This window comes from Scyliorhinus canicula, chromosome 2 (assembly GCF_902713615.1).
Source record: "Scyliorhinus canicula chromosome 2, sScyCan1.1, whole genome shotgun sequence".
NCBI classification, from domain to species: Eukaryota; Metazoa; Chordata; class Chondrichthyes; order Carcharhiniformes; family Scyliorhinidae; genus Scyliorhinus; species Scyliorhinus canicula.
In genome coordinates this window covers 274,444,939-274,459,384 of record NC_052147.1, presented here as the reverse complement: position 1 = coordinate 274,459,384, position 14,446 = coordinate 274,444,939, and the positions used below count along the sequence as shown (strand labels likewise).

The 14,446-nt window shown below is 44.6% G+C and overlaps 1 protein-coding gene across 5 annotated transcripts in view; it reads left to right on the top strand.

Moving 5' to 3' along the window:
- The window catches only part of LOC119962145 (myc box-dependent-interacting protein 1-like), a 164,898-nt gene that overhangs the window by 119,430 nt on the left and 31,022 nt on the right, over positions 1-14,446 (top strand). For 3 of the 5 annotated variants that reach the window (XM_038790070.1, XM_038790072.1, XM_038790069.1), the window contains 2 exons: positions 6,693-6,837; positions 9,997-10,125. In XM_038790070.1, coding sequence (XP_038645998.1) covers positions 6,693-6,837; positions 9,997-10,125 — 274 coding nt within the window. The remainder of the gene's footprint in view (positions 1-6,692; positions 6,838-9,996; positions 10,126-14,446) is intronic. The other 2 variants (XM_038790074.1, XM_038790071.1) reach the window with 1 other exon arrangement.

Below are 14,446 nucleotides of genomic sequence, written 5' to 3'. Positions count from 1 at the left end.
CTGAATGTCAAGAGGGCCATGGTGTGACCATTTATATTTATTTTTGGAGAGGGGGAGGGGAATGCACACACATATAAATCTCTGGATTCTGATCGACCTGCTGCGTGTTAACATTGAACTGTTAAGTAAACTTCCTTCCGCCTTTAGTTCATTAAGCACGAGGCACTTGGTGTATGAAACAGATTTAATTCGTATACAGTATTGGTGATCACCCAAACTGTGCAGAGTTATTTTCTGTTTTTGAGTCCTCCGAAGAACACTTGCTCCTTTTTCACACCAGATTTTCCCTATGTCAGTGGTGCGTGTCCTGGATACGACGCAATGTAAAGAGTTGTAATTGTTTACTTCATAGCTGTTTCTCTCAACTGTTCCTTTGAAGAGCAAGCTTTATTAATACTTAACATAAAAGCAAATTACTGCAGATGCTGGAATCTGAAACAAAAACAGAAAATGCTGGACAATCTCAACAGTTATGACAGCATACAGTGCAAAAGGAGGCCATTCGGCCCATCGACTGCACCGACTCACCTAAGCCCTCACTTCCACCCTCCCAACCTTTTTGTTCACTAAGGGCAATTTATCATGGCCAATCTACCTAACCACGTGTTTGGAATGTGGGAGGAAACCGGAGCACCCGGAGTTTATTAGTGTCACAAGTAGGCTTACGTTAACGCTGCCAGGAAGTTACTGTGAAAAGCCCCTAGTCGCCACACTCTGGCAATCTTCGGTTACACACAGGGAGAATTCAGAATGTCCTATTCACCTTACGAGCGCATCTTTCGGGACTTGCGGGAGGAAACCGGAACACCCAGCGGAAACCCACGCAGACACTGAGTACGTGCAGACCCGCACAGACAGTGGCCCAAGCTGGGAATCAAACCCAGGTCCCTGGTGCTGTGAAGCATCTGTGGAGAGAGAATGGAGCTAACGCTTCGGGTCTGGATGGCTCTTCATCGAAGCTCATTAACAATATTTTTGTATGTTATCGTCAATGGATCCCTCTACCTATGTGTATTACCCCAACACTTAAGTTGCACTGTCATTACTCGTGGCTAACCTCATTACTGTTGCTTATTTCTTTGCCAATGCTTTTCTAATAAAACTCCAATGTGAAAAGCAGGTCATTCCTGCTTTCCTTGCGATACTTCAAAGCCGCATTGTTCATTTTGGAGAGCATGTTTCTCCAAGGTGCAAAGACGATCAACGTTTAGCTCTTAACCCTCAATGGCCAACATAACAGCTGTTCAAGATGTATAACAGTCTGCATTTATTGACACGGTCACAGTGGTTAGCACTGATGCTTCACAGCGCCAGGGTCCCAGGTTCGATTCCCGCTTGGGTCACTCTGTGTAGAGTCTGCACGTTTTCCGTATGTCTGCGTGGGTTTTCTCCGGGTGCTCCATTTCCTCCCGCAAGTCCCGAAAGATGTGCTTGTTGGGTGAATTGGACATTCTGAATTCTCCCTCCGTGGACCCGAACAGGCGCTGGAATGTGGCAACTGGGGGACTTTCACAGTAACTTTGTTGCAGCGTTAATGTACTACTTGTGATAATAATGACTATGATATTGCTCTGCTAATGCCTGGTCTATGGCAGATTTTAATTCGACGCAACTCTATATACTGGTGGTTTAACTAGTGCTTTGACAAACCCACTTAATAGTGACTTCAAATACTGTTCATTGCCGTGACCAGATTTCACTTGGGAGCATGAAGCGCATGTTCATTTGGTGTATAAATGTCTCTTCTAAAACACCGTAGGAGTAGGCCATTCAACCCCTCAAGCCTGTTCTGCCATTCAAGTCGTGGCTGGCTGACTAATTTTTTGCTTCCAATCCATTTCCCCAGTTTTGCTTCATGCTCTTCCCTTTTTATTCTAAAAATTATGCCTTGAAATTTTAATTGAACACCAGAACCATTTGGAAAGGAGAGTGAGTTCCACGTCGTTATGTGGAAGGTGATTTCATTCCCGAATTGGATAAGAAGCTGTTGAGTAAAATAAATTTTTGCACCCCTTGTGAAAATTTGGGCAATTCACCACCCGTTTTCGGTGGCTGCTTTCACTTCACTTGAAAAATTTAATTAAAATTGCTTATTGTCACAAGTAGGCTTCAAATGAAGTTACTGTGATAAGCCCCTAGTCGCTACATTCCGGTGCCTGTTTGAGGAGGCTGGTATGGGAATTGAACCGTGCTGCTGGCCTGCCTTGGTCTGCTTTAAAAGCCAGTGATTTAGCCCTGTGCCTTCATTTCTTTCCTTCACTGCCCCCAGCAGATCAGTCAGGAGCAATTCCATGAAGGTGGAAAAGGCGGGTCATCGGCCCGTTCAAAGGTTTGTGCTGACGCTTGTGGTGGTTTAGTTGGAGCTAGTTGACTTGTGTGGATTGATTTCCTGCTTGTCCTAATGTAGAAGCCTTCTTGGACATTCAGACTTGCTGTGTGATTCTTTCCAGAATTCTCTTCTGGATATTTTGATAAACTAAAGTTTTATTTTGAAATTTGAATTGAATTGGTGTCAGGAAGAGTAGAGGTCTTGTGGCGCAGTGAGTAGCATCCCTACCTCTGAGCCAGATGCTCCTGCTGGAGTGCCACCCCATGGCTTGATGGTGAAGGAAGGTGCTCTCCTAACATGGCCAACAGGTTAAGGGCAGCACGGTAGCATAGTGGTTAGCACAATCGATTCACAGCTCCAGGGTCCCAGGTTCGATTCCGGCTTGGGTCACTGTCTGTGCGGAGTCTGCACATCCTCCCCATGCCTGCGTGGGTTTCCTCCGGGTGCTCCGGTTTCCTCCCAGTCCAAAGATGTGCAGGTTAGGTGGATTGGCCATGATAAATTGACCTTAGTGTTGGGTGGGGTTACTGGGTTATGGGGATAGGGTGGAGTTGTTGACCGTGGGTAGGGTGCTCTTTCCAAGAGCCGGTGCAGACTCGATGGGCTGAATGGCCTCCTTCTGCACTGTAAATTCTATGATTAAGTATCGGCATGTAAAATCCTTCAATACACCACTGGCAGGCAGTAAGAGGGGGCACGACTTCTGGTCAGCCATACTTGGTGGCGAATGGCGCCCCTCAAGCTATAAGCCTCTGACGACAGACTAGCGACCTGTTAACCTTGCTATGGAATCGGATGAAAATCTGCCTTGTGCACTACCGTGTGGGAAGAGAAACTGCAACTGGGTGAAGTAGGCGGAGCCATGTAGTCTATCTTTGCCAATGTCATTTTCCCTTCATGTAAATGGTTGCTTAGTGGCAGCTCTCGTTGTCTTGGGAGTTCATGCCCCACAGCAGGGACTTGACTGCATGTTCCAGACTACCACTCCGGTGCTGAATTGTCACAGGTGCCATCTTTTGGATGTGATGGCAGACCTTGACCCTGTCTGTCTCTGATATAAAAGATCCCACAGCACTGTTTTGAAGAGCAGTGTGTGTCCTGGTCACTGTCGGTTCCTCAGTCAGTAGCAAATAAACCGATTTGGTCACGCTAGCCATGCTGGTTTGAGAATTTGCAGTGTATAAATTGGCTGCTTGTGTTTTCTACATTCCAACAAAGGCTATAATTTGGCCGTGAAGCACTAACTGTACAACATCATGATCACTTGAGTGTAAGCAATGTCTTGCTATTCTCACTCTAATAAGATAGCACATCAACGATGGTTCTTAGTCAACAAACCACATTATTCTCCTGGAAATGTGCTAAATCTGCACTGCCTCGTTTCAATTAAGCTCTTTTTGAATATTGCCCAAGTGTTGGTTTTAGTTTAGGTTTTCCCAGAACTATTAATGCAACTCGTGGGTGACTATCTCTATCATGATTCACCGAAGAGCAGCAACTATTTGGGCTGCTTTCAGTCAGTGATCATGGAAAACATCCTGTAAACCAGCAGATTAATTGCATTGTTTTTCAAAAAAAGGGTTTTTATAATTTCTGATTAGGATCTACATTTATTTCTGGGGAGGTGATGGTAATAATGGAGGTAAGTGTTTCTTTTAAATCTTTATTTTCACAAGTAGGCTTACATTAACACTGCAATGAAGTTACTGTGAAAATCCCCTAGTCGCCACATTCCGGTGCCTGTTCAGGTACATGGAAGGAGAATTTAGAATGTCCAAATTACCTAACAGCATGTCTTTCGGGTTAGCATTGTTTCTTCACAGCGGTAAGGTCCTGGGTTCAATTGCCGCTTGGGTCACTTTTTGTGTGGAGTCTGAAAGTTCTCCCTGTGTGGGTGTGGGTTTCCTCCCACAAATCCCGAAAGGCATGCTGTTAGGTGAATTGGACATTCTGAATTCTGTGTACCCGAACAGGTGCCGGAATTTGGCGACTTGGGATTTTCACTAACTTCATTGCAGTGTTGATGTAAGCCTATTTGTGACACCGAGAAAGATTCTGATTATTTTAATGAACTAGTAATTCCGAGGCCTAGAATCCCATTTGGTTCATGGAAGTCGGTCTGGCCTACCTGCGACTCCAGTGTCACTCCAGGCCTGCAACAATAGTGGTCTGGATTTCTTCACCTGCCAGCGCAGAGAAGCCTTGGCCGCAGCTGCTGATTAGCAACAGAGAAATTGCTGCGGCAAGGGTTAGTTCACTGTGGTTTGCTGGATGCTGCTTCTAGGAAAGCCATGTCTATTTATATACCACTGCTTTTTAGAAGACAAATAACAAAAAGCCTCAAGTCACTTCACAGGAGCTTTATAAAAGCAAATGCCACTGAACCATGTGCAATGTTTAGGTCAGATGACCAAAAGCTGAGTGGTCAAGAGTTTCTTAAAGGAGGATAGTGAAGTGGAGAGGTGTAGGGAGGGAATTCCAGAGGTTGAGGATGAGGCAGCTTGAGGCACTGAAGTTAGTAAAATCGGTGGGGGATGGTCAGAATTGGGAAAACGGTGTGGACCTTGGAGTGTGGCTGGAGGAAGTGGGGAGCTCTCTGGGTAGAGAGATGATGGATCAACGGGTCTTGGTACAAGTTAGGACACAGCATCAGTGTTTTTGATGTCCTCTGGTTTGCAGAGGCTAGATGGGCAGTGGAAGATGTGGGCACCTGAATCTCCAAGCAAGTCCACTTGGTTATTTGATTCACTGACTGGCTGTCATTCAGATTGTTGCCGCCTCTTTCTTCGGAAGTGCTATTAACCTTTCTCAATAGATGGTGACCCATGATGCTATTAAGAACAGTAGCTATAATTGGTTTTAATGACCTGTTGCTGCTAACCAGATTACGCGGAATGCAGTAAGTCACTATTTTTGGCTGCTGCCTGATTTTTAAATCAAGGCGGAGGATTAAAATTACAGGCCATCTCAAGCGCTCTCATACTTGTGGACTGAACAGAGGTGTTCCGCAATCTGTAGTTGGTCTTGCCTATGTGGAGGAGATGACATTTTTGAGCAGCAGAGTGTATACTAGATTGATTGAAGTACACTTTTAAATCCTTGATTTACCTCGAAGGAAAGGGTGTATAGGGCCTTGTGCAGTTAGGAGGGGATGCAAAATGGGCAGGTGCTACATCCCCAACCTTTGCATTGATGGGCGCTGTGGAATAGGGGCGGGGAGTTGGTGTTGACTGAGGAGTAGAGCAGAATATTCTGGAGGGAGCAGCCACTTTGGAATTTGAGCCAAGGTGGCTCGCTCTGTAAGGATCATCTGGGGGGAATTTTGAGGATTAATCCACATATGTTCACTTGGGCACAGAGCAGTGTGTTTTGCCTCTGCCCACTTGTATGTTTTAAAAGGAGTTTGTTACCGAGACCATTGTAACTTAAGATATGTAATCTGTGTATATTTGTGAAATCGGGTATATTTGTGAAGCCGGGGGTGGGGGAACAGGCAAGTTGTATCATAATCCAACTTTTGACGTCTGTTTTTTTTTCTTGTTAGAACTAATTAGCAGTCCTGTGACTCTGTTCCTCCACAAAACGTTAGCATGGTTTTTGGGCCAGCATTCTGTTCTGGAATCTCCCTGTCCACTTGTAACCTTAACTGGGATTGTAGTGCCACTTGCCACTTCTCGCATTGAACCCATATCTCCCATTCACTGCTGGGTTTGTCAACCTAAATTGGCTCCTGTTCTTGAAATGCCTCCATGTTATAATTCTAATCCTTTGCCCCTCCCCCCTCTATCTTAGCCATTCGAGATCTCTATGCCCCTCCAACTCTGGTCTGTTTATTGCTCTGCGATTGGTGACTGTGACTTCTGCTGCCTCAGCCCTAAGCTCTGAAGTTGTTTCTCTGAACTCAACCTCTCCTCCTACCATGATGTCCTCAAAACCGGTGCTTTGATCCAACCTTTACCTGCCTGTCCTCCTTGCATGGTTCGGTGTCGGAATTTGTTGTAGCACCTGTAAAATGGGTGTTTGTTTTTGCGACACGAAAGGTACTATACAAATGCAGGGATTGAACGTGGTTACTTTGCATGCGAGTGAACTAGAGCTCATAAATATAAGATGATTCTTAGTCAATTTGGATAAAGAATGTAGGAGCAATTTTTGTACCCATAGAATGGTAACCTGGAACTTGCTACCACATGGAGTAGTTGAAGTGAATAGCCTACATGTAAGCAGAACTAACGAGAGCAGCTACTAGAAGGGTATGTTTCATGTCCTGAGGCAAGGAAAGGACACCATGTACTGAGGATGTTCTATCGAACATTGCATTGTGAATTTTAAGGTGTTGTGTGTATGTGTGTTGTGCCAACAGTACTCCTGTGAAATCTGAGAAGCCTGTAGTACCAGCAGTGGAAGAGTCTCCTCCAGGCAGTCCCACGACAAAGATTGACAACCATGTACCTGCTACTTCTCCTGCACCACATGCCCCCCCTCCTATACCAAAGTCACCATCCCAGGTAGGTTTATCAGCTGTCTTGCAGATGGCATGCTGTCTTCCGATTCATGTTCTTCAAGTAATTTGCGTAGTGTCAGCACTCGTAGTATGTGTATTAGTGGTTGGGAATGATGTTGTAATGATGGGCGGAATGGTTTGATTTTGGAATTTTGCAACTGTAATGAGAGAACATCTGAACTTGGTTCAACCTTGTATAAAATGTGTGGATTTATTATCTCTTCACCAGTCAGCAAATAACCAGCTGCCACCTCTTCCAATTCTTTACCCAATTGCTGACTATACTCTGGCTATTCAGTAGAGAATCTACTGTGGTCACAAAATTGTTTTTTGTTCTGCTAAATAGGTTGTTGGGGATTTAGTCCACCTAATTGAAATATTCCCATGTTGCATTGCATTTATTTCAATCTGCTCCCTTTCGTGATTAAAGGTAATGCCCCGCACATTGAAAGATAGCTAAAGGACTTGTAATTTTGTGAAATTTGATAATCCAGTGATTTTGTTAAAGTTAAGCGAGTGATGGAGTGAATGATCTCCAATCCAAAAATGTCCACTAATAATTCCAATGAGGAATTCGGGAGAGACTCATTCGTGCTTTGAAAATGCGGAACTTGCCAAAGTTGGGGGTTTAGAGTATGATGGGACAAAGAGTGACCGCTAGTAAAGGTTAGCTGCTTATTATAAATTGAGAGCCAGTCCCAGTTGCTGCAGTGGATAAAGATTTGGTAATTTTAGATGGCGTTGGAGCCTGAGCAGGCTACAGAGATGCACTGGCATGTGAAAAGTATAAATAGCAGATTAGGCATGTGTCATTTGGTTCCACAGTGGTACTGCACAGATTCATTTGTTACCTTGAATTAAAAATGGCAAATGTTGATTTGAATTAATGAAAAAAAAATGAAAAATCACCTATTGTCACAGGTAGGCTTCAATGAAGTTACTGTGAAAAGCCCCTAGTCGCCACATTCCGGCGCCTGTCCGGGGAGGCTGGTACGGGAATTGAACCGTGCTGCTGGCCTGCTTTTAAAAGCCAGCGATTTAGCCTGGTGAGCTAAACCAGCCCCTCCAGTTGTGTTCTTCTGCTTGTCGGGTTGAAAGATGGTCATTCGCTATGCCTTCCTTTCTGCCATCTTTTTTAACTATTGAGGGTGCCAGCAAAGCGGGATGGTGAGATTTACCTGTTAGGAATAGTAAGAAGTCTTGCAACACCAGGTTAAATTCTGACGGGTTTGTTTCAAATCACTAGCTTTCAGAGCACAACTCCTTCCTCAGATGAGGAATAGGAGGAGGCCATTCAGCCCCTTGAGTCTGCTCCTCTATCCAGTTCTTTCATTGTTGATATTGATCTTTATCTGCCCGCCTTGGTTTCACAGCCCTTAGATTTCCATCACCCTTTTGTGTGGAAAACTGCTTCCTGTCCTCTCTCCTGGATGGCTTTGCTGTAATGTTGAGGCGTGCCTTTGGAGACAATTTAAATAATAACCTATCAACCTCTAGTGATTTGGTCCTTACCAGTTAAACTGATCTGCCAAGAGGTGAGAATATGGGACTCCCTACATCATGGGAATTAAGGCAAATGGCATTGATGGATTGTTTTCCCTCACGGGATGTTGGCCTTGCTGGTTAGGCCAGCATTCCTAGCCCATCTGTAGTTGCCCTTGGGAAGGGATATGTAGCGATAGGCACATAAGGGGGAAAGTAGTGCAAACTTATGTGATAAGATGAAATGAGTTGTGGGAGAAGGCTCATGTGCAGCATAACACCAGTTTTGTTCATTTAGGGCCAAATGGCCGATGTGTGATGTATAAATGTGTAATTCTGATTATATGCTTGTTCTAAGCAGCTTTATAACTATTTAAATTGAAAGACACTTGCTGGAAGTGTGGTTTTTATTTTAAAACTGCATTCATTTGAATCATGTAACGGAGGGCTGACTATTTGTAAAGAAGTACAAGTCTCGCTTGACTTATCACCAATGACAACAGCAATTGCTCTCCAGTCAGCTGCAACCAAGGTCTGTCTCTGTGTGTGTGTGTCTCTGTCTCTGTCTGTGTGTGTGTGTGTGTGTGTGTGTCTCTGTCTCTGTGTGTGTCTGTGTGTCTCTCCTGAACTTAATAGTTTCAGAGAAAGATTGGACTCGGACCTAGTGTTCTTTTTTGCACTGTTTAGTGATTTTGTGGGACTTGCGTACCTGGTTTGTTATTTCTACACTTGGTAAAGGGGAAATTTGATGAGTGTTCACGATTGAAAGGTGAATTTTGATAAAGTAAACAGCAGATCAAACTGATTCCAGTGGTGGGAAAGTGAGGAAGCAGGAGGCATTGGTTTCAGGCGATTGGCAAAGAAGATTAGGCAGAATAAACAAACCCCAGCTGTGGCTCAGTGGGCACCACTATTTAGATATGGAGGCTGCACAAGGTTTAGGTATTTGGACACATCTTGATGGATAAGAATGCATTTATTCTGGTGAAAAACAGGTGGAGATATGCCTGTTGTTTGTAAAATAAAGGGTTGGATGCAATCTGAATCTCTTCCAAACCTTCTATGCCGCATATATGGAGGCCGGAAAAGTTCACATCCTTTTATCTATGTGGTAAGATTGCATAGGCTGGGCTGATGTCCTCTGGAGCAGAGGAGGCTGAGGAGAGGTTTCATTTGAGATGTATGGCCTGGATGATGGGTAGGAAGGATCTATTTTCATCGGCACAGGGGCCAACAGCTAAGGGGAAAGATTTAAAGTAATTAGACAGGAGTTGAGGAACATTTTTCACCCAGAGGATGGTGGGGATCTGGAACCCATTGGTTGAAAAGATGGTAGAAGAAGTCTCATTGCATTTGAGGTGCTGTACCTTCAGAGCTACAGACCACTGGATAGTGGGATGAGACGGGAACTTTTACTTTTGGCCAGCGATGCCATGATGGGCCAAATGGCTGCTTCCTGTACTGATGTCGGTCTAAATGTAAGTTTCTCTTCATCTGCCGGCTTTATCCGTGTGTTCTACCTCCCCTCGAGGTCCAGTCTGCTTTGCTGTTTCTGCTCCTCAATCCACTTGATCTCTAGTTTGTTATAAAGTTTTAGCATTGATTGTCCTGCCTTGCTCTTTTCCTGTTCGTTTTTTTTTCTTCTTTTTTGTGCTATTGATGTATTTTTGTGCATCTGCAGCAAAGGAAAGGCCCACCTGTACCCCCTCCACCAAAGGTCACACCGTCCAAGGACATCAAGCAAGAAAATATCCTCAATCTGTTTGACGACAGTTTCATTCCCGAGATAAGTGTGACGACACCTTCACAGGTTAGCCATTCCTCCCCCCCCCGCCTCGCAACAATCTTGTTGTGATCCTCATCACCATCTTAACAGCTGCTCCATCTTCATCACCACTTTTGACTAATCCTCACCTATCCATTGTGCATGATGCATGCTTTGGGTTAGTTGATGGCTTCTTGTGTCTGATCCCTCCAGTTACTGACCTAACACCACCAGTCGTGTCTTCGTTCCAACTAGACTGGAGTTGCCACCTCGCCAAAATAAGGATGTGTTAAAACCATAATGCCAGCATTGTCAGGAAATAAGAGAAGACACCTGATCGTGTTTGGTTTATATTTTCAGCACTTAAAATGTGTGGCAGCTCCAAGTCTCGTATAGAAGGTTTTACCCATTGTCTGCGGCTGTTGACGTAGATTTCTAATGGGCCTTGCCAAATATTGGAAAGTTAACTGGTTGTCATCTACATGCCCTAGTTTGAGCAAGTGCCTAATGGGCTGTGTTTGACTAGCAGCTCTTTTTTTAACCAAAATCACTTGTACAGAATTCATATCTTTTCAACTTTACCAGATTTCAGCAATTTGTAATGGCCGAGTCTGCCTAGAAATGGGGAAGATCTGTTTATCTAAAGCCAAGAAGTTTTAATTTATACAGAGATGAGACAGAAAAAGTTAGTTTCACGTGTTTCTTTACTCTGTGCTCAAATTTGTGAATTGTTTTGCGAGTAGAATCATTTAATTTTTTTAACCAGTGATGATTGCAGCCAATTTAGGGTATTCAGCATTGCCCATTGGAATCTGTTGCGACATTTTTAAAATGACAGTCATTGGATACAGTCTGGTTAGGATGAGATGGTTGGGGACTAGACGTCATGCTTTATTAAAAAATCTCTAGGCAAAGCGTGGAGTTTATAATGCCCATTTGAATAGACTGCTGAGGCGAGGTAAGTATACAGTTGTTAAAGAAAGAGGTATCTAAACATCCCCAAGTATTGGGCGTGGAAAGGATTTTGATTTGTGTTGAGCAAATGAAGTCGCATGTTGCCTATCCCAAGGCATTGAGTCAAATGGTCTTCACCAGGATTTCCTGACGCAGATTGCTTGCCTCTTCCAGGGCTTAATGTGGGGAAGTGGACCCATGTATGGAAGGATAAGGTAATGGCGACATTGATAAGTAAAAAGTGCTGGAAAATAGAGTCCAGTATGACTGCTTCAGAACTCCTAAGGGGTCGTATTGGGCTTGAAACATTAATGTTTCTCTCCACAGATGCTGAACTTCTCCAGCACTTACAATACACCAGTATCCTGCTTTTATTTCAGTGTCATTGACCAGATAGAATCATAGAATTTACAGTGCAGAAGGAGGCCATTCGGCCCAACGAGTCTGCACCGGCTCTTGGAAAGAGCACCCTACTCAAGCCCACCTATCTACCCTATCCCAGTAACCCCCACTTAACCTTTTTTTCGTTTGGACACTAAGGGCAATTTAGCATGGCCAATCCACCTAACCCGCACATCTTTGGACTGTGGGAGGAAACTAGAGCACCCGGAGAAAACCCATGCACACACTGGGAGAACGTGCAGACTCCGTACAGACAGTGACCCAGCCAGGAATCAAACCTGGGACCCTGGAGCTGTGAAGCAATTCCATAGTCCATAGAAAATATAGCACAGAACAGGCCCTTTGGCCCATGATGTTGTGCCGAACTTTTGTCCGAGATTAAGAACAAATCAATCTACACCCCAGCATTCTACCGTAATCCATGTACCTATCCAATAGCCGCTTGAAGGTCCCTAATGTTTCCGACTCAACTACTTCCACAGGCAGTGCATTCCGTGCCCCCACTGCTCTTTGGGTAAAGAACCTACTTCTGACATCATCCCCCCCCCGCCGCCCCCATATCTTTCAAAATTCACCTTAAATTGATGTCCCCTTTTAATGGTTTGTTCCACCTGAGGAAAAAATCTCTGACTGTCTACTTTATCTAGTCTCCTGATCATCTTTTAAACCTCTATCAAGTCGCCCCTCATCCTTCTCTGTTCTAATGAGAAAAGTCCAAGTACCCTCAACGTTTCCTCGTAAGACCTACTCTCCATTCCAGGCAACATCCTGGTAAATCTCCGTTACACCTTTTCCAAAGCTTCCACATCCTTCCTAAAATGAGGTGAGCAGAACTGTACACAGTACTCCAAATGTGGCCTTACCAAGATTTTGTACAGCTGCATCATCACCTAACGGCTCTTAAATTCAATCCCTCTGCTAATGAACGCTAGTACACCATAGGCCTTCTTTACAGCTCTATCCACTTGAGTAGCAACTTTCAAAGATCTATTAACATAGACCCCAAGATATCTCTGCTCCTCCACATTGCCAAGTACCCTACCATTCACCCTGTATTCCGCATTCATATTTGTCCTTCCAAAATGGACAACCTCACACTTTTCAGGGTTAAACTCCATCTGCCACTTTTCAGTCCAGCTCTGCATCCTATCTATGTCTCTTTGCAGCCGACAACAGCCCTCCTCACTATCCACAACTCCACCAATCTTCGCATCGTCTGCAAATTTACTGACCCACCCTTCAACTCCCTCATCCAAGTCATTAATGAAAATCACAAACAGCAGAGGACTCAGAACTGATCCCTGCGGTATGCCACTGGTAAGTGGGCTCCAGGTTGAATATTTGCCATCCACCACCACTTTCTGACTTCTATCAGTTAGCCAGTTCATTTTCCAACTGGCCAAATTGCCCACTATCCCATGCCCCCTTTCTGCATAAGCCTACCATGGGGAACCTTATCAAATGCCTTATTAAAATCCATGTACGCTACATCCACTGCTTTACCTTCATCTGCGTGCTTGGTCACCTCAAAGAATTCAATAAGACTTGAGGCAAGACCTACCCCTCACAAATCCGTGTTCACTATCCCTAATCAAGCAGTGTCTTTCCAAATGCTCAGAAATCCTAACCCTCCGTATCCTTTCCATTACTTTGCCTACCACCGAAGTAAGACTAACTGGCCTGTAATTCCCAGGGTTATCCCTATTCCCTTTTTTGAACAAGAGCACAACATTCGCCACTCTCCAATCCCCTGGTACCACCCCTGTTGACAGTGAGGACGAAAAGATCATTGCCAACGGCTCTGCAATTTCATGTCTTGCTTCCCATAGATTCCTTGGATATTTCCCGTCAGGCCCGGGGGACTTGTCTATCCTCGAGTTTTTCAAAATGCCCAACACATCTTCCTTCCTAACCAGTATCTCCTTGAGCTTATCAGTCTGTTTCACACTGTCCTCTCCAACAATATGGTGTCTCTCATTCGTAAATACTGAAGAAAAGTACTCGTTCAAGACCCCTCTTATCTCGTCAGACTCTATACACGATTGGACCTACCCTCGGTTTAGTCATTCGCATATTTCTCACATGTGTAAAAGGCCTTGGGGTTTTCCTTGATCCTACCCGCCAAAGATTTTTCATGCCCTCACTTAGCTCTCCTAATCCCTTTCTTCAGTTCCCTCCAGGCTATCTTGTATCCCTCCAGCGCCCTGTCTGAACCTTGTTTCCTCAGCCTTGCATAAGTATAAGTATCCTTCTTCCTCTTAACAAGACATTCAACCTCTCTTGTCAACCATGGTTCCCTCACTCGACCATCTCTTCCCTGCCTGACCGGGACATACATATCAAGGACACGTAGTATCTGTTACTTGAACAAGTTCCACATTTCAATTGTATCTTTCCCTGACGACCTATGTTCCCAACTTATGCATTTCAGTTCTTGTCTGACAGCATCGTATTTACCCTTCCCCCAATTGTAAACCTTGCCCTGTCGCACGCACCTATCCCTCTCCATTACGAAAGTGAAAGTCACAGAATTGTGGTCACTATCTCCAAAAATGCTCCCCCACAAATCTATCACTTGCCCTGGTTCATTGCCAAGTACCAAATCCAATATGGCCTCCCCTCTGGTCGGACAATCTACATACTGTTAAAGCTTCCTGGACAAACTGCACAAAGACCACCCCATCCAAACTATTTGATCTGAAGAGTTTCCACTCTATATTTGGGAAGTTGAAGTCACCCATGACTACTACCCTGCACCTTTCCAAAATCTGTTTCCCAATCTGTTCCTCCACATCTCTGCTGCTATTGGGGGGGGGGGGCCTATAGAAAACTCCCAACAAGGTGACTGCTCCTTTCCTATTTTAGACTTCAACCCATATTACCTCGGTAGGCAGATCCTCCTCGAGCTGCCTTTTCTGCAGCCGCCACCTCTTTTACCATCCTCCCTAATCTTGTTGAAACATCTAAAACCAGGAACCTCCCCCAACCATTTCTGCCCCTCTTCTACCAA